Below are 24,764 nucleotides of genomic sequence, written 5' to 3' on the forward strand. Positions count from 1 at the left end.
GCAACCATTTATGCTTCCTGGTGAGCAACAAGAGTCAGGACAGTCCTCCTGGTCCTTCATAAGCATCCATATTCACTTTCCTGGAAACATGTCCTTGTATAAAATCCACTAAATATGAAAGGTTTAGCACATTTACACACATTAAACTCTCTCTTCAACCCACATGCTTACAACCTGCATAGTTGCAGTTTCTGCATCAACATACTAACAATCTTAAGGAAGGGAACTTACTTATTGTTATTTCCAACGGGGATAGGAAAGTTGTTAAAGCCAATGTTTTATGTTGTTGGTGTTTTAGTCTTATTTCAGGGCTACATCCAACAGCTACTGTGCATTACTCCATCAATAACACAAGGGTAATGGAGATTGATCAACTTATATCAATACCCATTTGGCAAAACTTGACTTGTGTCAGTATTTAGAGGTCTAGTTGATTGTGTATTTACTACTACGAAGATTTATTTACTGGTAGATCTGTATTGTAAAAGTATTTCTTTAAACTCCTGAAGTGAGAAGTTCTTGTGTTGTCTGTTTTGCTGGAAGCGCCGTTAAACCTCTGTTTGCCTCCTTGCGTCCGACACATCAAACTAATCCCAAACCCTGTAATTCATCCAGACACTCAAATAAATATAATTATTATTTAATAAATATAGAGACTGACCACAGCTGTCACGGTTTAGGATACACACACACACACTGTCTTCATCATCTCCGTCCTCCTCCGTCCTCCTCATCATCCACATCATCATTGAAAAAAAAAAAAAAGCGACCTCTGTGACTCTGTTTGCTTGTTTGCAATTTGCCTTGTTTGGAGTGCGGCCTGTCACGTTCTAAAAAAAGACCCCGATGGAAATTGTGCAAAAACATCAAAACAAATAGACGTCGTCCCTAAAGGAGGTCACGATCGTACCTCACTGGTTTGGATCGGCTCCACCGGCGAAAAAAAGAAAAGGAAGAGGAGTTTATGGGGAGAGAGAGAGAGAGAGAGAGGAAGGAAAGGAGGGAGGGAGGGAAGGAGGGAGAGGAATGAAATTAAATTTGCTGTGCCCTTGGTTTTAATAGATTAAAAGCTTTAGGAACGATTGGATCATTTATTTGAAATGTATGATGTGTTCTTAAAGCACTGTGGCTCAGCAGTGTGCAGCCCCCCCCCCCCGCCCCCTCTACCCCTCCACCCCCTCCTCCCCCCTCCTCACTCGCTCTTTGCTCTATTGGATTACCTGTATGTACCCGAGTGACGGGGGGTTAACAGTAGGGACACGCAGCAAATGACCTAAGCCTTCCTCTCTGTATCCTAATTCTGCTATTATGTGTGTGTGTGCGCGCGTGTTTTAGCCTGGATGACGTTGCCGCGGCGCTAACAGCTCGTGAACGAACCAGGTGTTCGCGCAACTTCATTATGAGCCATTGTTATGCTAAAGGTTGAGATTATATCTCAGCTCAGACTGTGTGATTAAACATGGAAGGAATGGAGCGGCAAAGCGCCAGTGGAAGAAAAAAAACAACTGTAGTCTACATGTTTAACAAAAAAAAAAAAAAGTTGAGTTAATTTAATTATTTGTGTTCTTTCTTTCTTTCCCCCCTTTTCCTTGTCCTCAGGTATGACATCTGCACCTACAAGAACAAACCCTGTGGTACTTTAGGTGAGTACATACATGTGTTTTCTTGCCAGATAGGTAACGTTAGCTCCTCTTCATTCTCCTCCTCTTCCTCCTCCTCTCTCTCCTTTCCTGTGGAGAGGTTTTTGTTTTCACCTCCTCCTGCGTGTCCTCAGACAAACCTTATTTAGCAGCCTCCTCGCTTCGCCGTCGCCCCCTCGGAGGGAGAGGAGAGAGCACCAGACGGCTCGTTGCGAGACATAATGAGAAGGATGTTTTCACTTGTGTTATTACAGCTCCTCGGTGGCTCTCTCTCCTCCTCCTCCTCTTCTTGTTGTTGGATGAGCCTCTGGACAGGGAAGAGGAGGAGGAGGAGGAGGAAGGAGGAGGAGGAGGGGGGGAGAGCCGTGGTCACCTCCTCACACGGCCTTGCATTTATAAAAAAAAACTCCTCCGTCCATCTCTGTAACCCTCAGTTTGTCTAAGGTGTTTACACTTCCACCGAGGGGCTGAGAGGGAGAAAGGAAGAGGTATGTGTTGGAAAGTCAAGGAGGAGGAGGAGGGAGGAGGAGGAGGAGGGGTGGAGGAAGGTGGTTGAAGGATAAAGAGGAGAGTAGTGACAGAAGGAGGAGATGGAAAAGAAGAAGGAGAGGAGGAGTTGAAAGGAAAATGGAAGGGGAAAAGGACAATTATAGGGAGTGTTGTGTGTGTGTGTGAGTATGCAGGAGGGAGAGAGATAGAGTGGGTGATATGCTGGTGCTGGGGGTGGAGAAAGGGACAGCAAGCAGTGGCAAAGACCCCCCCCCCCCCCTCCCTTCACCTTCTCTTCCCCTCCCCACACTCCCTCTTCTTCTTCTTCCTCCTCTTCTCCTCTGCTCATCTTATCTGCGTGCAGGCCCTGCAGGCACCACAGTATATCTTGGAGGTAATATCGTGACTTCAGGGGTGGTTTGACAGATTGACCGCATTCGTCACATTCCCCGGTCGCTTTAATTGCCCTGGCATCTGCTTGGGCTTCCTCGTTGTCTAACTCCCCTGACCCCCTCCTCCCCACCTCCTCCTCCTTCTCTTCTCTCCTCCTCCTCCTCTCAGCCTCCCGGGGATCATGCTCCCCGGGTCAGATCGCTGCCCTTTAGGGTCGCTGAGTAATCACGGGGCTGGAGATAATACACAGTCCACCCGGGTGTTAAGAGAAAACACTTGCAATGAGATTTGTGTGTGTGTGTATGTGTCGCTCACGCACACACACACTCTCTCTCCAACACACACATTCTTAAACTAATCGTAGAGTAGCCACCCTCCTTTCTTTCCCTCCTTCTCCTCCCTCTCCTCCTCCTTTCTTCACCTTCAGGCTCCCTCTCTTCTCTTTCCCCTGTAATGTAATGGTTTCAGTGGCCTCCTGATTTGCGAGTCTATTCTTGTTTAGCTCCTTAGTAAAGAGGATACAAAAGCCATGCCACTTTAAGCAGCGAGCCGACGAGGAGTTCACGCAAAACTATACAGAGAAAAAGTCTCGAGGCAGCGCTGACCACTGAAAAGTTTGATCCGTGTCACACTCTGCAAAAAAAAAAAGTGCGATATTTAGATTTTTAGAAAGTTTGGTGTCACTGAAAGTTGTTTTTATTATTTTATCCAACATAACTACCTCTAATAATATCTCATCTTTTAATCTGATCTAATATTTCACCTTCTTCTTGTCTTTCAAACCTGTTTTGGTTGTATTTGTCCAGTTTAAAAAGTGTTGACTGCTTCGTCCACCTCTTTTTAATGCACATTTTCAATACTCGTGCAGAAGTGGAGAAGTGTTTTTGACGCGATTCACCCGATATTAACGTAACAGCGGTGGAGGAAAATGTGCCTTAATGAGCTGTTTTTCTACAAAATGTGGTTTAAATTTGTACTTAATGCTCGACTATAACAATTTAGGGGTTATTTTGGAGTTACGATTATAAATGTAACTGGTAAATGTTTTCTGGATTTCCTTTTTTTTTTTTAACGATCGTGAGCTCCCCAATCCCCAAAATTTCATCCACTTATATTTTATCTGGGAGGATGCAGACGTCAAAGAGAAGCCTGGACTGTCTGTCTGTATGATTCAATGCAGCAAATGATTAACGGGAAAATCTGCTTCTTGAATATTGGTAAATTGGGTGTACTGACCCTTTAGGTTTTGTAAATCATTTTTATTCCCTGTGCTTTTAACATTATCACCACATTGTTAAGGCCAATTCAAATGCTCTTGCACACACACACACCTGCTTTGCGCTGTCATATGATCCACTCTGCAGTCACCTGTAGATGTAATCTGTGAAGAATTGCCTCCTGTCTCCCTATCTGACCTGTCAGGCTGTAGGAAAAAAAAGAAAAAAAAGGACTTGCGACACCTGGATTGTGGAGAGAGAAAGAGAGAGAGAGGTTTTAACTTGAAACACCCTCTCCTCTCCCTCTCTCTCTCACTCCAAAATGAGGAAAACATCTATATTCCCTGACAGGTTTCTGGTGGGGCACACTACACTAGCGTTGGTGAGGAGGTGTTCTTATATTCCCCGTCCTTGGCTCGCGTCTTAGCCGATCCCTTGTTACATGAATTGAAATGTATAAATCTAACCCTTGTCTAGACATTTTCCAGCACTCGCTCGCTGTAGTTTGCAAGAAATAAAAAAAAAAAAAGAAAAATGTTAAAAAGAAGAAGAAAAAAAAAGGAAAGCTGTCTAGCCGGTGATGCTAAACTCAACTCCCCAGCCCCCCAAAGCGAATCTACGTATAGCAGCGGATTGTCTTTCAGCGCCGCTGTAAACAGGCCCATCGTATGTGTGCAGTCTCGATTTTATGACCATGACTCCTGAGAATGCTACATCTTGACCCTGTGTTTGTATGTTTGTCTCCTGTGTGTGTGTTTCTCTGTGTGTGTGTGTCTCTATGTGTGTGTTTCTGTGTCTAGGCTTGGCCTCCGTGGCTGGAATGTGTGAGCCGGAGAGGAGCTGCAGCATCAATGAAGACATCGGCCTCAGTTCTGCTTTCACCATTGCTCACGAGATCGGCCACAAGTGAGTTTTAAGACTTTTAAGATCCTAATATAAAATATAAAATTTGACATTACTGTCTGATGCAAATAGCAGAGGTGGGCCGGAGCCAACGAGGCTTCGTGCGAGAGAGCCACTCGTACGAGCAGATCAGGTGGAGGAGATTTAAGACATCTTGTCACATTCGCTAATTTTCTCATATTTCTGCATTTTCTCTTTTGCGATTTATGATCTGTCATATAAGCTGTGTACAGACAGTCTGCCTCTGTCCACAGGGGGACAATTATTATCACTTAATGAATGAATTTGGAGTTTAAATGTGTTTACAGCTGCAACAAATGGTCGATCAATCAATTAATGCATCGACAGAAAATGATTTTAGACTTTTCTTGCGTTAAATCTGAGGTGCGGATCCATAAAAAGATGTTATTTGTTGTCTCGGTGTAGTTTCACACCTCCTCTCTTAGGTTTCTAGGTGAGCCAATCAGAGGAGAGGAGGCTATGAGCGTCTCCTCCGATTGGCTGACTGAATTAAAACAGAGCAGATTGCAGGTAAAACAGTCGAAGAGATAAAATCCTGCAGGGCTTTGATGGAGGGTTCGAAGTGGGCGGGGCTTGCGGTGTGACATCACAAAGTTACAGGAAGTCCTGACGGCTCAGTTTCTGGATACAGACTGTGTGTTTGTCTGAAGTTTTGATGCATTCACAGTATTGATATAGAACCTAGAGCTGATCAATAATCAAAAATGTCTGATGTTTTATAATTTAGATCCAATGATTTAATTGAGGAAACAGAGACGGATTAATCCATAATGAATGAGCTGCAGCTGTAAACATGTTGCTACGATAAAAACTCAGTGAGTGTACAACAATCCCAATGCAGAATTATCTTTCTGTTCCTCGTGTTGTCATCTGAGAGGTTTGATGTTTTCTCTTTTCCTGCCTCTCGTCCAGAGTTTTGTGTTTTCTTTGGCCTCGTGTGACGTTCTGTATCTTGGCAGCGCAGAGCCGAGCCGAGCCGAGCAGCAGCCTCAGGGTTTTTCAGCCTCCGTCCGTCCACACAGGAACATCCTCTCTTATATCTGACAGTGTAACATCACCCACTGTTTAATATTCACCTACGCTACTTGTCTTTATCTCTATCAGTGAGCGCAGCATTGATAGGATCGTCTTTTAATTGTTTGTGGAAGTTTTGATTGTTGCCTTTTATTTATGAATGAAAAATTAACCACAAATAGAGCAAACAGGCAGCATTTGATGGAAATCTCATAAAATTAGTATAAATCCTTCATTTAATCATTTGTCTTAAAGCTTGTGATGAATCTTTTGACTTAAAATGTATGGTTTTTACGGTCAAATATCTTGAAAAACGTAGCGTAACTTTTTTTTTGTAGTTCAGGTTGACATTTCACTCGCAGAGCTGCGGACTCACTTTTTTTGCAACTCATTTTTTTTCAACCTTTTGGGAAGTCAAAAGGCTGAAAAGTGAAGTCATCGGTGTTGAAGTCACGGTCGAGTTTAAACGCTTTTGATTTTGTCGACTTGAGTCCACACACCTCCGGCGAACGGGATTCCTTCTTTTTCCTTCAGATCGCTGTAAAACCTTTTATCACTTTCACAACCGTGCCCTTTAATAATTGCTCTTAAACAAACACCACTTACTACTTGGGGTTTGCCAGACCTGCATGTATGAAGCCACCCCCCTTCCCCCCACTTTTTCTCTCCCTCTCCCTCTCTCTCTCTCCTCAGCAGACGTCTTGAACTGTATCTCCACATATTTCCTCATGCAAATGTCAGTGTCCACATACCTCTGGCTCTTTCTTCCTGAATATAAAGCAAAATAATGATGATGTATTAGTCTACGTATCCCTCTCGAGAGAGTTCAGCAAGATGGCGATTTCCTTTATTATGTCTCGTGTCTGCTTCTGTTGTGGGGCAGTTGTAAAAATAGTCTCTGCTTCTAGAGGATGTTTAAAAAAAACACACACTGCAGCGGGGTTTCAACCGGGCCCTGATTTATTTCCAGAGTAGGGTAAAATGTCATAAACGCCAGCCTTAGAAAAACAGGTTCAGGCTGTGCGATGTGGTTGGGTTTGTTATATACATTAGACCTGATTTGTGCTCCTGGACTGGAAGGAAAAGTTAAAGCTTTGACATCCTGCTGTAACGTGAGATTTTCTCTCACATGATGTTCAGACAGATAAGGTTTTTTTTTTAGTTTTTGCTTTTAATGAATTGTTAAAATGATTTACTCTCAGCTGCTCAGCATGAGATAAATTCTCGAGCAGCTTTTCGTAACAGACCACAAAGGTTGGTGGGAGTTGTTTGGGTTCTGGGTCTCACTGCTCACTCTCTCTCTCTGGTGTCTGGTGCAGCGATTGATCTAAAAGCCCCTTCCCCTTCCCAACACCGACCCTAACCCCCCCCTCTAGTCCTCCCTGACTCCGCCTCCTCCTCGCGGCCTGCTCAGACCTGCAGGCGGTGATTGACAGGCCGGCATCAGAGTGGTGATTAGAACTTTTTTTCATTCCTGCCGAGCTCCAGACAGGGTTTGACCCCCGACCCCTCGGGTCTCCTCCACACAGCTGTTTCCAGAGCCACAGAGCTTGAACTTTACAACCAGGGGCCACTGAGGCAGAGAGAGACGTCAGCAGAGAGAGTTCAGCTTCAGCAGCAGCAGCAGACTGGACTTTTCCAGCGCTGCATGCCGCCATGATCCCATCCCCATCCAAATTGAGATTAGATTAGAATAGAAAACAGTATTGATCCCCAAGGGGAAACTGCTTTGCCAGCCAATAAAAACACATACAACCACTTGACAAACAATACAAACATTTCCATACCATTGCACAAAACTTATCAACATGATTGGATACTTCATACGACAGAGTAGGCTGCTCAAAGCAAGTGATTTAAATTGATATTAATATATGCAAGGATAAATAAATAAATATACACATCCAGAAGATAAAAAAAACAAAACAACAACAGACAACCGCTATTTGTGGTTAAAATATCTGACTGCTGCAGGAACAAAGGAGCGTCTAAGTCGTTCAGCAGAACACCGAGGCATCACTAACCGCTCACTGAAGGAGCTTTTAAGATCCTTAAAGCAGAAGTAAGCGATATTTTTGTGTTAATATATCCTACAAGTTTTATCCAATGAGGAGAGAGAACGGCATGCAGGGCTGTGTGTGCAGCCAAGGAATGCGCCTGAATGTGGTGACGTAGGGACGAGGACCAATAGATCCATGACGAGGGCGGGGGCTGCTAACTCCGTCGGCTGACAAGAAGTTATGGTGCGTTCAGGGCAACCCGTAACTCGTGTTTTTTCCGACCTGTGAAGTCGTACCAGTTCGATCTGGTGCGAGTTCACGGGTCGGAAAAACACGAGTGGCCGTTATAGTGACTTTCACAGGCAACAGGTCGGAAAAATGCGAGTTGTGAGTTGCCTGGAACGCTACAAAGTCGTAAGCTGTGACTTGAAGCTGTAACTTACGGTTTCAAAAGCCTGCCTGGAACGCAGCATTAGCCAAAACGACCGGATCGCTTACTTCTGCTTTAAATGTATTGTGGAGTGGGTGGTTATCATAGAGAAGGACTGTTTTCAACTTGGTCCTTGTTCTCTTCTCCACTATTACCTCAAGCTTGTCTGGATTAAAACCAATCACTGAGCCAGCCCTCTATATCCCCTCCTTTATCATCTTATTAATTCTGTTCTTGTCGTCAAGTGAAATCCAAACCTGATGAAGCCGTTATAACTTTTCCAAAGTAGAGAGAAGAGAGAGGGTCATCATCATCATCCTCGTCCTCGTCCTCGTCCTCGTCGTCCCCCCAGCTGCATTAATGTTCAGCTTCTTTTTTATTTTGTGTGTTTCAGTTTTGGGATGAACCACGATGGGATCGGGAATTCCTGTGGTACCAAAGGCCACGAGACGGCCAAGCTGATGGCCGCTCATATAACAGCCAACACCAACCCGTTCTCCTGGTCCGCCTGCAGCAAAGACTACATCACCAGCTTTCTCGAGTAAGTGGATGATGGTTGTTCCCTGTGGGACTGTCTGAGTGTGTTTGGATTTGCCTGCATGTGTGTGTGCGTGTGTATGTGTGTGTGTGTGTGTGTGTATGTGTATGTGTGTGTGTGTGCAGTACAGAAAAAGGTGCATGCCTGTTTTCCTGCTCGCTTCGCAGCCGTCTCGCTTTACAACCCGCTGCCACTGGCTGGCCCTTGTGGTGACCCGCTAGGCTGCCTTGTATGCAAGTCCTTCCCCACTTATTCACATCCATTTCATCACTGCGACTCCTGCCAGACCTCCTTGTGGCCGTGTATGATAACTGGGTGCCGTCCACCCTTGCATCCCTCGCACCACAAGGCGGGTGATGTTAGAGCTCATGTGGTCCTTTCGCGGTGATGTGTAGGCCAGCTGCTCCCGACCGCCGCTCCACTGTTTCGTCGGGGATAGGTCAAAGGAGACACAAACTTGGGAGGAACGCAAATAAACAAAAAAAAAAAAAAGAGTGACACGGTGACATTTTGGCAGATTGAGTCCTGCCCAACCTGGCATGGTTTTAAAAACCCAGACGAAACATCTGGAAGTTCAGGATCTGGCGGTGACAGCAGCACCAACGCATGAACGTCCACCAACCTGCTCCCAGATGAACTCTTCTCACACTGAAGGACTTGCACTGCAAAAACTCAAAATCTGTCCAAGAATATTTGTCTTATTTCTTGTCAAAATGTCTAATTTCTAGTCTAAACTAATCTCTTTCCACTCAAAATAAGACTCATCACCTAAAAAATTTACTTGTTTTAGATCATTTTCACTTGTTTCAAACTAATTTTCACTTGAAATAAGTAGAAAAATCTGCCAGTGAAAGCAGGTTTTTTGTGCTCGTAATAAGGAGGAAAAACTTGCTCCACTATCAGATTTTTCTACTTATTTCAAGTGAAAATATGCTTGAAAGAAGTAAAAAAAAAAAAAGTAAGCTATCTAAAAACAAGCTGCTTTTTATGTGATGAGTCTTATTTTAAGTATAATGAGATTTGTTTTGACTAGAAATAAGACAAATATTCTTAGTAAGATATTTGAGTTTTTGCAATGTTTGTTTCTGCAGATGCAGACCGAGCTGCTCCATCCAGAGTGAATTGGAAAAGTGCATTGTAGTTTTTTTTTTTCCTGGGAGGGCTCGGGCCACTGTTGGGAAACAGCTTCATTGTGTTCATTGTTCCCCCTCAGCTGAGAAACATGTTATTCGTCTTTAACTACCAGAGAATGAGGTCAAGGATTCCTCAGCAGCTCTCTCTGAAATTGCATCGCTTGCTTTGCTTTGCTTTGCTTTGCTTTGCTTTGCTTTGCTTTGCTTTGCTTTGCTTTGCTCGCAGCGATGGCGGGAATCACTGTAAACTATCGCAGAGAGCCACGTTGACTCTGCTCGACAGAAGTTGTGCAACAGATATAGGAAAACATGTCTCACAGTGTCTCCGGGTGGGTGAGTCATGGTGTCCGATCGATGCCGGGGAAATGAAACGATCGCGTAGCTATGATGTGAAACGGGGACAGACTCTCTCTCGGTCTCCGCAGCTCGATTCCATTATTTGTGTGTCTTTCAGCTAATTGTTTTGGTTTTGTTCTGGTTCAGCATCGCCGCTCTTCATCTGTGTTGTTTCTACTCGCAGCAGACTGCAGCTGTCCTAAGTGGAAAAAGCTGATAAACCCACTGTGCAGCACTACTTGCTTGGCACCGGACAAACAAGACAGACAGAGTTGGGGAAAGCGTTTAGCGGCGAAACGGACAAACAATTTTGGTGGAGAACAAAGCAAGACTTGAAAGCGAGAGAGAAAATTGGACTTAGATTCCAGAGACATCAACGCTAATGATGCTACATGTTGTTTAAATATGCAAATATGCGATTGATTGGTCACCGTATTAACCTTTTAAGGTGATAATATGTCAGTATTGTGTTTATAGTTTCTTCCAACCTCCTTAAGTGGATAAAAAAATGTGTTAATGTGGTTGTTTATAGGTTCAGATGAGGACATTAACACTGACAGAAGAGCCTTTGTGTTGCTTTGACAGGTGTTCCTCCCTGATTTAACTGTGCTGCCTTTTAAAAAAAACGACAACTTTAAACCTGATGATTTCAGTCCTGGTTGATTTGGAGAGACTGGGTTTAATGCGACAGCAAACACTTCTTCATCAAGCTCTTAAGTCCGAGAGCGGAGGCACCAGCTGGTGTCTCTGTTTCTGTTTACAGTGCAGCCAAACAAAAATCACATTGTTTTAATAAAGATGTCAGTCAAAAGTAATTGCAACCACAGTCCCGACTCCCTGCAACATTTGAAACGGATCCTCGAAAAACGAAAAAGCGTCACCATTTATCACCATCGTGCAGAAAAAGGACGCGAACGCCCGGGCGACAAGACAGTTTGTAACTTCACAATAAAAGCCTCCCTGGAATGCTTTTAATGTGAAGCAGCGGGAGGAGAAAGGCTGTTAAAAAGTTGAAATTGTGAAATAATAGCCTATGTGCATGCATTTTTTTGTCTCTGAATCCCAACTTTCTCAGACTGAGGTCAAATGTCACCGCTGCAGTGTTGTGTATCTTCCAGTAATAACCTGCATGTATCTGGCTGTGCGTGTGTGTGATTGGATTACAGTGGAAAAGCAGCATGAAGAAGAACACAACTGTTAGAGAGTCGTCTCTTATTGCATTCTACGTAACTGAGTCTATATATTTAAAGGACAATTCCGGGCAAATTCAACTCAGGGCTGTATTTTCCTAACATTTTAGGTCTATAAGAAGGAATCTGAAGATTTTCAGTTTAATCGCTCCTGTTTTGCGGTAGTTGCGTCTGTCCCCACATCGCCACGGCAGCAATGATATTCCTGTGTTTATGACACAAACGAGAGCTTCCGACTGCACGTGAACACACTGAGCGCGTCAACTTGGGTCTCGCGCGAGACTCTGCGAGACTCCACAAGACTTTGAATTAAATCTAGTTTTACAAACATGTCGGCTTGCTTGAAGTAACCAACTTCTCGGTGCATATTTGAGTAGCCATCTGACGCTGTCTGTGGAAAAAAAATTGCAGCTTTGAGGGATGTAAACAGCCTAAACAGCGGAACTTCCATCCGCTCCCATTCATTGCTGCCGTGGCGATGCGGGGACAGACACAACAACTGCAAAACAGGAGCAATTAAACTGAAAATCTTCAGATTCATTCTTTTAGACCTAAAATGTTCCAGCCCTGAGTTGAATTTGCCCGGAATTGTCCTTTAAGTTTGAAGAAGCAAAGAGGGCGACAGACAGATATCTTAATTTGTAGTCAAACACTAACATTACACACTGACACACACACAAATCCTTCCTTCTTCCTTTTAGCTGAGCTCATCTCTAAAACCTGAGCGCTGCTTCGCTAATGCTAATATACAACTTTAGCGGTGAAGTGTTGGTTGGATGTGTGTGTGTGTGTGTGTGTGTGTGTGTGTGTGTGTGTGTGTGTGTCAGTTTGTGTATTCATGTTTAGTTAGCAGGGCCCTCCAAGAAGGCGGATAATAGCGGGGCCGTGGTTGTCAGATGATGTTTCCGGCTGAAAGCTGTGAGCGCAGGGTTAGTGAACAGCACTTGTGACAGAGATGACAGTATTATAACGCCGGCGTCCAACTGGGACACAAAGAGCCGCTTCTCTGCTGCTGCTGCTGCTGCTGCTGCTCCGCCGGGTTCCCGTCGTCCGTTGTTTCTGGCCAGAGAGAGAGACCGAAGCTGAAAAAAAAAAGTTCAAAACTCTGTCCCTAAAACATAAACCACGGCTTCATCTATTCTGCACCAGTGTGTTGAGTTTAAGTCTTCTCATTTTTAGTTTTATTGCATTTAGCTTTCATGTTTCTTACAAAAGCGGTTCTGTCTGTAAACTCCAATTATCCTCCCTTTCTCTCCCTCAATCAAGCGTTTTGGATATCACACATGCTTCTCCCTGCCAAGTAAACAACTTTGGCTGTGGTGGTGGTTGGCCTAGATTCACTCACTGTCTTTGCTCGAGCAATATGTGGCGCTTTGTTTGGGTTTTTTAGGAATGGTTTATGAATGCACTCACAGTTCAGTCGTAGTTTATTCTCCCAAGTCCTGCGAGAGAGTCTGCCAGTTTGCTATAAATGTTATAATAAAAGGGCGGGCAGCTCGGGTCTGTTAAACTCTCACAGCACCACATGCTCTATTGAATTTGATATTAGACTTGTGTGACTTGTGCCTTGTGATAATTGTTAGGTTTTAGTCTGATTTAGTCGTGCTGCTGCTGCTGCTGCTGGTTTTTAGATCCAACCACGATGGTTAACATCTACACGAGTCGTCGGTGTCAGAGTTCAGGGGTCTCCGATGCTCTCTGTTTTTTTTTTTAAAGGATATTTCCGCTCAGCATAATGAATTTGGCTGAATCTGCTGGACAGGAAGCCTTCGCGACAATGTCAAATAATAGCCTCTATGTTTAAACTTTGACTATTTTGTCTCTCTCCAAACCAATAAATAGTGAGGCTTGCCCTCGGTTGCACGGGGAGTCTTGGCGGCCTCAGAGGCTCTCACTGTGATGAGAGGATCCTCCGAGGAACGAGAGCCAAGGAAATGGGATTATTGTACTCTGTAAATGAGAAAACGGAGAGAGGAGGGAAGAAGGAAGAGAGAAGGGGGGGAAAGAGCGAACACTTTGCATATTCAAGTTGATCCAAATACACTTTCTATTCTTCTACCTGTGAAAATGTCTTCATTTCATTTCGCATCGGTATCTATCCCAGTAACTATTCCTTTAATTGTGCTGCCGCTGCTGGATGTAGAAAAAAAACAGTAGTGTTAAACAATTTGATGAACATAGTCTTAGTAATAGATTTATGGCTTGTTGAGTTGGACTGGGAGTGGGCGTTTGTCCTCTAAAAGGATCATTTCAGTCAAATTACATTGTAATAATACATTAAAAATAATAGCTTAAGCATGTATCTGTTAGAATATATTAAAAAACCATCTAACCATCTGACCTGTTCTTAAAGCAGTAGTAGCACTTTTAAAGCTGTAAGCACCACTACTTAATTTCCATTGACTCACATTGTATAGATACAGAGGTGAGAAGTGTCAGCGCTGCCTTTAAGACTAAAAACATGTTTGTTTTATAAGTGTTTTTAACTCTTAGTTTCAGTTTTCCATCTCCTCCTCCCTTGTTTAACTCTGCTCAATCACACAAAAGCCTCGCTCGACGTTATTGTTGTCACCAGGCCCACTTTTCCTTTCGAGGGATGGGAAGAATTCCACTGCATGTTGCAGCTGCCACAGCTGGAAAAGAGCGCAGTGTTATAGTAAATATTCGTAGTAATATTTTGCCTTGAGTGAATCCTCTGACTCAGGAGGCAGGAGCAGAGAGAGAGGGAGAGAGCAGAGTGGAGTACACATCTGTGTTTGTTTATTATTGGCACTTGGTCTTTAGCATGATTTCAGCCTCTTACATGACAAAGGTCGAAAGGTCAAAGGAATAACACCAAAACATGAACGTGTTGAGCCGCTGCAGGCAGCATCGCCCAGGATAAACAGACGCAACCAACAAAAGACACAAGATTGTGAGCTACTGGAATACACAACTGCTATGGCTGTGTGTGTGTGTGTGCGTGTGTGTGTGTGTGTGTGTTTTTCCTCTGTGAGTCCTTTGTGAGCGCACATATTTCTATCTGACAAAACAGACTAAACATAATCGTAGGCCTGGACATATGACCCATAGCTCACTCCAGATTTTTCTCCTCCTTCCCCCCCTTTGCTCTGTCATTTTATTGGCTCCTCTGTGGGATTCAGTATAAGCAGTGACATACAGAGCAGCAGCAGCGCAGACTAGAGCCATATAATCAGAGAGGGTTTGTGTTTTAAAGACAGACAGACAGACAGACAGGCAGGCAGGCAGGCAGGCAGGGTCGGTCGGCCTCGACAGCTCTGCCCTCTTCGCCTCTGGTAAAAAAAAAAAAAACGTCTCTGCGTGTGCTTCAACACTCCCTTTGATGAGGAGGTGTTGATGTGTAATATCAACATTAATTACATGTCATTTTGAATCTCTGACAAGCTTCCTGCTGCGGTAGTTTGGGTCTGGTCAAATTAAATGAGTCAAACAACACCACAGCTGAGGTTTAAAAGTGAAGAGGGGCGGAGTGGGGGGCTGCTGCTGCTGCTGCTGCTGCTGCTGCTGGGGCTGTGATCGTGCAGAAAGGCTCCTTTGTGTAAGAAACAATCCTATTGTAGGTTTGTTTTTTTGACAGCTCAGGTCGGGGGACGTGTCTGGACAATGAACCTCTGAAACGAGACTTCCTGTACCCAACAGTGGCCCCGGGGCAGGTGTACGATGCAGACGAGCAGTGTCGCTTCCAGTACGGAGCCACCTCGCGCCAGTGCAAGTATGGGGTAAGAAACCAGCATCTTTCACTTCACCTGTTCTTCTCCTCTCCACTGACAGACAGAAACCAACCACAGATCATGATCGCACACGTGTAAACAAATATCAGTCCATTATTATTAAAGGGATAGTTCAACATTTTGGTAAATTGTCCCATTGCCTAATCGCTATAGTCATAGTGGTAGGTTCGTTACCTTTAATTGTCGGTGCAAGCTATTTTTAGAACGGCGGAGCAGAGCCGCGAGCTGCTCAGAGCTACGCTACGGAGGCTAATGGGATTTCTTGGTTTCCCTCATCAAACTCATCAAATACGCAATCCAACAACTCCAAAACGCTCTCGCGAACAAGTTGTGACCTGCACATTCACCACGCTATGAGATAAGAAAGGAACGTAACGAGACAGAGTTGTTTTAGAGGTAAATACAGAGACTGCTTGCCCAAAAACTGCCCTCGACAGGAACGCGCATCAGCTGTTTTGCATGAATTTACCCCTAAAACAACTCCGTCTCGTAACGTTTCCTTATTATCTCATAGCGTGGTGAATGTGCAGGTCACAACTTGTCCACCAGAGCGTTTTGGAGTTGTTGGATTGTGTATTTGATGAGTTTGATGAGGGAAACCAAGAAATCCCATTAGCCTCCCTAGCGTAGCTCTGAGCAGCTCGCGGTTCTGTGCCGCCGTTCTAAAAATAGCTTGCACCGACAATTAAAGGTAACGAACCTACAGTACTCCTAAAACTATAGGGATTATGGCAATGGGCTAATTTGCCAAAATGTTGAACTATCCCTTTAAAGTAGAAACACAAACACAACTGACTTGGCCGAACTCCAGCACAGAGCGATGTGGTGTCCAACAAGATCATAATCATTGGAGTGAGAACAGATTAACTGGATAATCAACTTGTTGACTGATTGATTAAGTGATTAATCATTTAGTAAGTACTAAAGTAGAAGTACCAAGCAGTTTGCTTCATTTTTAATGATTAATCTTGAAAATATTGGTCAAATAATAAGTCGTTATTTGCTGCCTAGAAAACCACTGATAGAAGGAAATTTCATCATAATGATCAGATTCTAATTAGACCTTTTCTTCTGTATCAATACAATCCAAACTGTGGACTAAAAACACTTAAACACTTACAGAGCTTGTCAGATTTTGAGCAGATTTCTTATTTTTGTATCACTGGCCTCCATAATTTTATTTATATTCATCCAAGTTTCCTCCTTTTATATGGAAATCCTCAATTTTTGAATAAAAACAACCTCCAGTATTTATTCCCACCTGCGCCTGCGTTACACAAACTTTAGACTTTTTCTAAGGGATCAAATATGAACCATGTTATATTATTTGTTTATGGTTAAAATACAACGTTACTAAACTTGTGGACAGCTAAGAGTCTATAGGCAGAGTATATCTTGCTATAGAAAACAGAAATGATTGCAGGCTACTGGCAGCGTGTGCTTATTCAGTATAAATCTGAATACAAATATTTCTGTGACACGAGCAGACAGCACACAACATAGTGACACTTAAAGATTATAAATGCAGTGTGACGCAGAGGACAACGAGAGACGGTTTCTTCTTAATTCCCACATTTGAGAATCTGGGAACAGGAGAAAAAAAGTGTTTGACATCACTGATTAACCATCAATTCTAAGAAGCTGTTTGCTAATCAGTTAATTGACTTCACTGTGACATACAAATGATCCCAGTGGGTTAAACACATTTAGGAAACGCACGTCGTTAATAGACTTTATCCTGATTAGAGGTATCAGCCGTGATGAAAGCCTGCCCGTCCCTCCCCTCGGTGGGTAATAAGGTAATAATTAGAGCTTTCTTCGAGTTTATATTTCCATGCTGAGATTAAAGGGGAAGTAAAACATGTGAGGAAGGTAATTGTTTTATTATTGTCTGACAATTAGAGCTGGTTCGGGGGCGTCTTTCCACACGTCGCCTTATTCCTCTTTTTAGTCTGTAAACGTCCCAGACAGAGAGATGAAGGATTGAAGTCAACACTCGTCGTCTTTTTGTTTTTGTTTTTTCCTTTTTCTAACCTATAATGATAATGATTCACCCTCTTCTTGCCCAGGCCGGTAATGAGAAAACCTTTGGTGCTTTAAAAAAAAGAGGACGAGCGGGCGGCGGTTCGAGAGGTTTAATGAACAATAACGTGATATTGTTTAGCGTCGCATAAATATTTGGGCACATGATGGGAAAAGAAGGAGAAAGAGATTAGCTGAGATCATATAGTTATTTCATTTCACTGAAAGAAATATCTGACAGCAGATTATAACAGACCCAGAATCAAACCCTGTTATTTTGGCTCCTAAGCTCATAATTGTGGTTTCAGATCAGCATGAAAGACACACATTTATGAGATTTATGAGCGGATTGGATTCCAGCAGTGATTCAACAGAGCTCGATCGGAGTTTCTTCATCTGACAATCAGATCTATTTCATGCAGCCATCTGTGAAAGAGATGCCCTCTGCGACGGCTCACAGGACAGGCGTGACCACAGAAATGGATAAAAGGTCTAATGAATGGAAGAGTCTGGTTTCCTGCAGCCGTAACCTATTGAACTTTTCAACATTCGCATGAGCACTCGGTTGTGTTTTCTAATCGTTCGGTTGCAGTAAAAGAGCAAAAAAAAAAAAAGCGAAGAGGGGGGGAAAAGGCAGAGCCAGAATATATCAAAGTTTATCTCTAATGTATCTATAAATTATGTCAAACGGTCACATTGTAGTTTTTAATATTTCACGGGTCAAACATGTTGCTTAAGACGCCCATTCCTCGGGTTTAGTCTGTGAGATAACAACATGATTTGTTCACTCATTTTTTGTGTTTCGACCACAACAAACTGAAAGTTCTGGACACAAATCTCCATCGTATTCATCCATCTTCAGGACGGTGGTGGAGATTTACCGCGTCTCTCTGTTCAGCAACAGGTTTTTTTTTTCTCTTTTCCCATTATTAAATGATTTCTCTGGATCTTTTTCTAATTATGGCGTAATTCTTGTAAAATGCTGAGTAGTTAAATATCAAAAATCTGTATAAAACAAAACTTTTGTAGCGTCTGGGAGTTTTCCCAAGTGATAAGTTAGACTAAGTTTTCATGAGTCGGCGCCTGCGGAGTGATAAAGGTCGACTAACAAAATAAAAATAACGTTTTGAATTATTAAATATAAGCTGAAACTACTTTTAGCTCTGCTGCTCCCTGTCCCTGTTCCACTTTTCTTATCAAATATAAAAGCTTATAATAAAACAAATACTTAAAAAGCTGTTTGATCTCTTTCAAAACTGGCACAAAACACGGGATCAAATCTAGCTGAATAATCCAAAAAAATAAACCACTTCTCAATTGAACCTCTCACAAATCAAACCAGATTATTTATATTATCCATTGTTTTGTATCAGGGGTCATTAAACAGAAGAGGCTGGGAACCTCTCGTGCACTGCTGGGCAACATTTCACTGAATATGGCCCGTGATGCCTTTAGGGCCCTTCAAATAAATCCAGTGACTTTAAAGTTCCCTTTCACCGCAGGGGGCATCGCAGAACTGTGAATCACAGCGTGAGTCCGTGTGAGAGATGGTGGAAAAGTAACACGGACATCAAAAGAGGAAATTAGTGTAATTTATAGCGATAATTTGTTTTTTAGTGACGACTTCCCTCTTCTCAGTGAGACGATAATCCTGCGCTCAAAGCTTCCTGGCGAACTTTATGAGTGTTTTTTTTTTTTTCTTTCTTTTTCTGAGACCTGAAACGACACTGGAAGCTGAAGGTATGAAAAACAAACAACCTTTGATGAGTATATTAGCAGCGCTCCCTCGCTGAGTGCCCCTGCCCTTCTTGGTCTTTCTTTTTTTTAGTGTTTTATCGCCGGCTTGTTCTCTCTTAGCGTAAATCCATCAAGCAGCCCCACGTCCCATGTTGGGAGAAGGCCCGGGCCGCTGACTGCTGACCTTTTAGCAGGGCTGAGATAGTGAACGCAGCGTTGAAGGAGGGGTTGGGGGGTTTGGGTGGGGGGTGAGGAGGGGGCAGGTTATTGAAACCAGCTGGTAAAGAGGGGAGTCGCTGCAACCAGAGAGTGGCAGTTTGCCGCTTTATTTAATCTGGATAGGCTCAGGGAGCTGCGGGGCCGTGGCATATTTACTGACCCCCGGGGTCAGAATCCATGCGTGGGATCATAACTCTTTTTCATGGGGCTGCTCTTCTGCCGTACACAATTGTCCTGTAAAAAAAAGCCTTTGAAGTCGAAACACAAGGCGACCCAGTCGGGTTTAATGGGAAATCTAATGCAAGGTTGTGCAGAGCTGTCCTTGTAACATGTGTTCACTTTATGGTTTTATTTATTTGGGGGGCAACTTAGTGCTGTCTTTACCCCTACGTCTCTCTCTCTCTCCCTCCATTCCTGTAGTTAATCTAAATGGATTCTCCTCATGTCCCAGACTGAGGGGTGAGGAGGAGAAGAAGAAGACAGAGATATGATGTTTATTCAGACCGCTCAGTAATACTAAAGATATTTGTGAAAAGGCCTACAGGTCGTCTTTATCTAAGACTTGGGAGGCCGATTGCTCACTCTTGATTTCCCCTAAGAAGTAAGAATGGGATTTCTTGAACTGATGTCACGGTCCCGTGTGGTCCCGAGGTGAACGTGAGCAAACGTTAGTCATGGTGTTGATCCAGCTGACTCTTCATCTCTCATAAGAGAACATTAATAGCACCCACTGACCCTCTGTATATTGCTCAAGATGCTCTATGATCCAAAGCATATGGGTGACGCTTGAGCTTCAGACGCCGCCTTGATGTGGTTTCATCGTCCTCTGATTTGATTTGAATTTCATTTCGCTGTTACTGATATATATCATTGATTTATTCTGACCAACTTGCTTTTGCCTTCTTTCCTAGGAAGTGTGTAGAGAGCTCTGGTGCCTTAGCAAAAGCAACCGCTGTGTAACGAACAGTATCCCGGCTGCAGAGGGGACGCTGTGTCAGACCGGCAGCATCGAGAAGGGGGTAAGTCACCGGATGTTTCTCTCATACGTCCAGAGTTCACACAACTTACCAACTTACTTCAAGTGATGGTTTTGAACGGATAGTTCAACATTTTGGCAAATAAGCCCATTGGCATAATCCCTATAGTTTTAGGAGTAGGTTTGTTACCTTTAATTGTCGGTGCAAGCTATTTGGAGAACAGCGCTACGCTACGGAGGCTAATGGGATTTCTTGGTTTCCCTCATCAAACTCATCAAATACACAATCCAACAACTCCACAACGCTCTCGTGGACAAGTTGTGACCTGCACATTCACCATGCTATGAGATAATAACAGAACGTTATGAGACGGAGCTGTTTTCGTCAAAATTCATGCAAAACCGCTGATGCGTGTTCCCATCGGATGCAGTTTTTCAACAAGCAACAGTCTCTGCATTTACCTCTAAACCAACTCTGTCTCGTAACGTTCCGTTATTATCTCATAGCGTGATGAATGTGCAGGTCACAACTTGTCCACCAGAGTGTTTTGGAGTTGTTGGATTGTGTATCTGATGACGAGTTTGATGAGGGGAACCAAGAAATCCCATGAGCCTCCGTAGTGTAGCTCTTAGCAGCTCGCGGCTCTGCTCCGCCGTACTAAAAATAGCTTGCACCGACAATTAAAGGTAACAAACCTACTGCTATGACTATAGGGATTATGGCAATGGGCCAATTTGCCAAAATGTTGAACTATCCCTTTAAGATATACAATGCAGATAGGGTGGTTTCTGTTGCTGTTAAATTATTTTTTTTCAGATTTGAATTGAAGCTGTGCAATTATATAGTGAATATTTTGAGGTTGATGAGTTTTAATTGGACAAAACAAGACATCATCTTGGATTATGAACATTTTTTCCACCATGTGGCTCACCTGCCCGGGGAAGGCTTATTGCTCGCAGGAAACATGGTAACGTGCAATCGCTGAACTGCAGGAAAAGCCTGAGTGTGAACTAACTCTTTATTCTTCGTAGGTCACTGGGAGTTTTGGGGTTGATCTTTGCCTTTTGGGTCGTGAACGAAACAGTGAGCAGCTGAGATTAGTTTCCATAGCTGAGTGGTTGAGATCATCCTCATAGATAAGGTTGGGAGCTCAGGCATCCAGAGGGAGTTCAGACAGAGTAGAGAGTAGATACAAGACTGTATCAAAACATAAAGTATAAAGTGAAAGGAGGTAGAAATCTTCAAATTCTAATAAGCTAAATTACAATAAATGCAAATAAAACAAACCCTTATCTAAATGGCTTGACGCCACCAAAGTTATGATCTTGTGTGATTTGGGTGGAAGGAGCCTTTAACTGTTGCTCAGACACCTGATGCAGCACCTGGTTGATGTGTAATGATGTCTCTTCGGTCGTGATACCTCACTGCCTCAGCTCGCATCTGTTCCACTCTGGGAAGGGGATCCTGTTCCCTGAGTGTGCACTCATGCAATCGGTGCTACCACACACACACACACACACACACACACACACACACACACACACACACACACACACACACACACACGCAAGCAGGCCAGGCTTTAGGTCATCGGCCCACTGTTGATGCCAGCCAGGTTAGGAGAGACAGTTTTAACACGGATTATGGCAGCCATTGTCACTGGATGGTCCGAGGTCTAAAAGGGAAGAATAGGAGAGTGTCACGAGCTGTCACCCGTGATTACCATTAGCTCAGTGGAGCCTTTGAGGGCCGGGGCCCACGGACAGGGTCCTGGACAACACAGGGGGCCCCAGGTTGAGCCTGGGGGGCTTTGGACCAGCTTTTGGAACAGCTTTAGGAGAGCCAGTGGCGGACCCTGTCTGCCCCTGGCGGGGACAGCTTCAAAGGAATATGAATGTCAGCCATTTCTCACCCAGCGTGTAATGGAGAGAGGCCCTTCCAACAGGAGCAGGGAGAGAGAGGAGAGGAGAGGAGAGGAGAGAAGGGAGGGAGGGAGGGAGGGAGGGGGGAAAAGAGGGAGGAGGGAGAGCGGCAGAAAACTGACCAACAGTGAGACGGTTTTCTTAAAGTTTTCACTGTGTTCAAATGGATTCAAAAGATTCGTGCTCTGAGGTTGTTGCAGAGAGCAGAGATTGTCTTCCTCCTCCTCCTCCTCCTCCCCTCCTCTCTCCCATCTCTCCTGCCTCCTCTCTCCTCTCTCTCTCTCTCTCTCTCTCTCTCTCTCCCACAGTTAATCTTGTTTAGACAGCGTCTCAGGACGTGAATGAGTAACTCAGCGAAAGAGGACAGTGGCCCAACGTAGCCCTCACCTTGACTGTCCCAGTCTCTCTGGGTTCTTAACCTACTGACACAGTTGGAGAGACAAAGGGCTGTCTCTGATCCCTTCTTCCCTCTGGATCTCTGGACAGCTTAACATGAGGCTTAAAACATTCCTGACATGCCGTGCCGGACAGTGCTTTCCATCCCTCACCTACCTCTGAAAACACCCCACAGAGCACAGGAAACATTAAACAGAGAGAACAAAAAACATGCAAAATCAGGATGAAATGTTGCTCTGTTAAAATGAACCTATTTGCTTTCTTTTTTTTAAATCATCATTATTCAATTAGGTGAATAAAAGGAGCAATGCATCATGTAACATATCAAACTGTTCATCTCAGTCTCTCCAAGATGATGAGGTCTTATTCAAAAGTCCAAAACCCAGACATTGAAGTTGACTGCCAACAAAAGGACAGAGTCAAGTCGGCTGTGAGAGCCTTGACTGCTTTGCTGTGACATCACAAAGTTGAAGAAGTCCCGACAGCTCGTTTTAAGACACAGTTTCTGATGCAGGTTGTGTGCTGCTTATCTCCTAGGACTGAGGATTTGATACTTTTACAGTGTTAATACAGAACTTAGACCTGATCTATAATCAAACACATGGATATATATAACTTTATACAATAGGGCCTTTAAAGCAATGGCAGAAAAACTCCTGCAACTCTTTTCATTTTTTAGAGGTTAATTGTCTTAATTCTTACATCTAGTGCTGCAAAAAGAACCTATTCCTTTAACTATAAGCAGGATTGAGTCATATAAACTGCACACAACAATAAAATCAAGCTCAACGAGGAGGAAACCAGGGCAGCAATAAGAAAACTGAAAATGACAGGTGAGCGAGAAGAAATAACAGGACTAATGCGGAAATGAAATTACAGGGTGGGTAACAACGGCGTGATCACAATTTACTCCTTGTGTGTGTGTGTGTTTCCAAAGAGAAACAGAGGGAGAGGGAACGTGTTACTGAGGGGAAAAACAGTCCAGCAGGATTTTTTTTTTGTGTGTGTGTGTGTGCGTAGTCTACATTTCATTATATACAAAGGCACATAAATTCACAGTGAGCTTATAATAACTGCTGGACAGTACGACTGCAAAACTGATACCTAAGTTTTCTGCGTGTCTCAGTGTTGAGGTAAAGAAATGAGTCGATGATATATATATAAAATAACCAAATGTCTGTCTGTCTCTGTGTGTCTGTGCTTCTCCCCGGCCAGTGGTGCTACCAGGGGGAGTGTGTTGCGTTTGGTACCTGGCCTCAGAGTGTGGACGGAGGCTGGGGGCCCTGGTCGCTGTGGGGGGAGTGCAGCAGGACCTGTGGGGGCGGTGTATCCTCCTCCATGAGGCACTGTGACAGCCCAGCGTAAGTAGGCAAAGTAAGCCACAGCAAGCTGAACACACACATCCAGGTCCTGCCTACAGGTGTGTGTTTGTGTGTGCGTGTGTGTGCACATGTGTGTGCTCTGTGCTGTGCTGTGTGGATGTGGGAGTAGAGATAATTAGAGTAGTGACATGTTTACAGTGGACGTCTCCTTCTGTGGGGGAAAAATCGTCCTTTTTTTGTGGAAATTTCAATGTTTTTCTCAAAGTGTATGATAGAAAAAATACAGAAAAATTATCTTCCTTCTCTCACTTTTTTTCTTTCATGGCCTTAACACTCCATAATACTTAAATGTTTATTGTTTATTCGTCCAGTTCACAAGTTTCGGCTGCAGTTTTTAAAGGGATAGTTCAACATTTTGGCAAATTGGCCCATTGCCATAATCGCTATAGTCATAGCAGTAGGTTCGTTACCTTTATTTGTCGGTGTAAGTTATTTTTAGAACGTGAGCGTGGTGAATTTGCAGGTCACAACTTGTCCATGAGAGCGTTGTGGAGTTGTTGGATTGTGTATTTGATGAATTTGATGAGGGAAACCAAGAAATCCCATGAGCCTCCATAGCGTAGCCCTGAGCAGCTCACGGCTCTGCTCCGCCGTTCTAAAAACACGTTACACCGACATTTAAAGGTAACAAACCTACTGTTATGGCTATAAGGATTATGGCAATGGGCCAATTTACCAAAATGTTGAACTATTTTTTAAGGAAAAAGGCTCTAAAAACCCTGCTGTCCACTAACACTGCAAACAGCAGGCAGACAGGAAAGGAAAGAGGCAGATTATCTCCCTCAGGAAAGAAGGTGGAGACCAAAAACAGAGCAAAAAGAGACAGGAATATTGGTCCTTTCCCTTGGCAGGTGGGCTGACACATGACTCCTAATGGATATTAAAGTTACTCTACAACTTCTGGATGTGTAAATTGTACATATTGTACATATCATCTAAAGTAAAAGTGTGATTATCTGCAGAGTCGAGCAAGGATTTATAGTTGACAAGACAAGACTGGATCAGTTTCCACAGCTGGAAAATCTAGATTTGAGCAAAGGGGAGGAAGCCTGA

General features: G+C 43.7%; 1 protein-coding gene across 2 annotated transcripts in view; it reads left to right on the forward strand.

Moving 5' to 3' along the window:
• adamts6 (ADAM metallopeptidase with thrombospondin type 1 motif, 6) overlaps positions 1-24,764 on the forward strand; it is a 57,681-nt gene that overhangs the window by 7,150 nt on the left and 25,767 nt on the right. Inside the window, exons 7-12 of one of the 2 annotated variants that reach the window (XM_085793105.1) lie at positions 1,600-1,643; positions 4,540-4,645; positions 8,502-8,648; positions 14,903-15,044; positions 19,946-20,053; positions 23,545-23,690. In XM_085793105.1, coding sequence (XP_085649231.1) covers positions 1,600-1,643; positions 4,540-4,645; positions 8,502-8,648; positions 14,903-15,044; positions 19,946-20,053; positions 23,545-23,690 — 693 coding nt within the window. The remainder of the gene's footprint in view (positions 1-1,599; positions 1,644-4,539; positions 4,646-8,501; positions 8,649-14,902; positions 15,045-19,945; positions 20,054-23,544; positions 23,691-24,764) is intronic. The other variant, XM_085793106.1, reaches the window with a different exon arrangement.

The sequence above is a fragment of the Trachurus japonicus genome, chromosome 12, assembly GCF_045865225.1.
Source record: "Trachurus japonicus isolate A0001 chromosome 12, Traja_1.0".
NCBI lineage: Eukaryota > Metazoa > Chordata > Actinopteri > Carangiformes > Carangidae > Trachurus > Trachurus japonicus.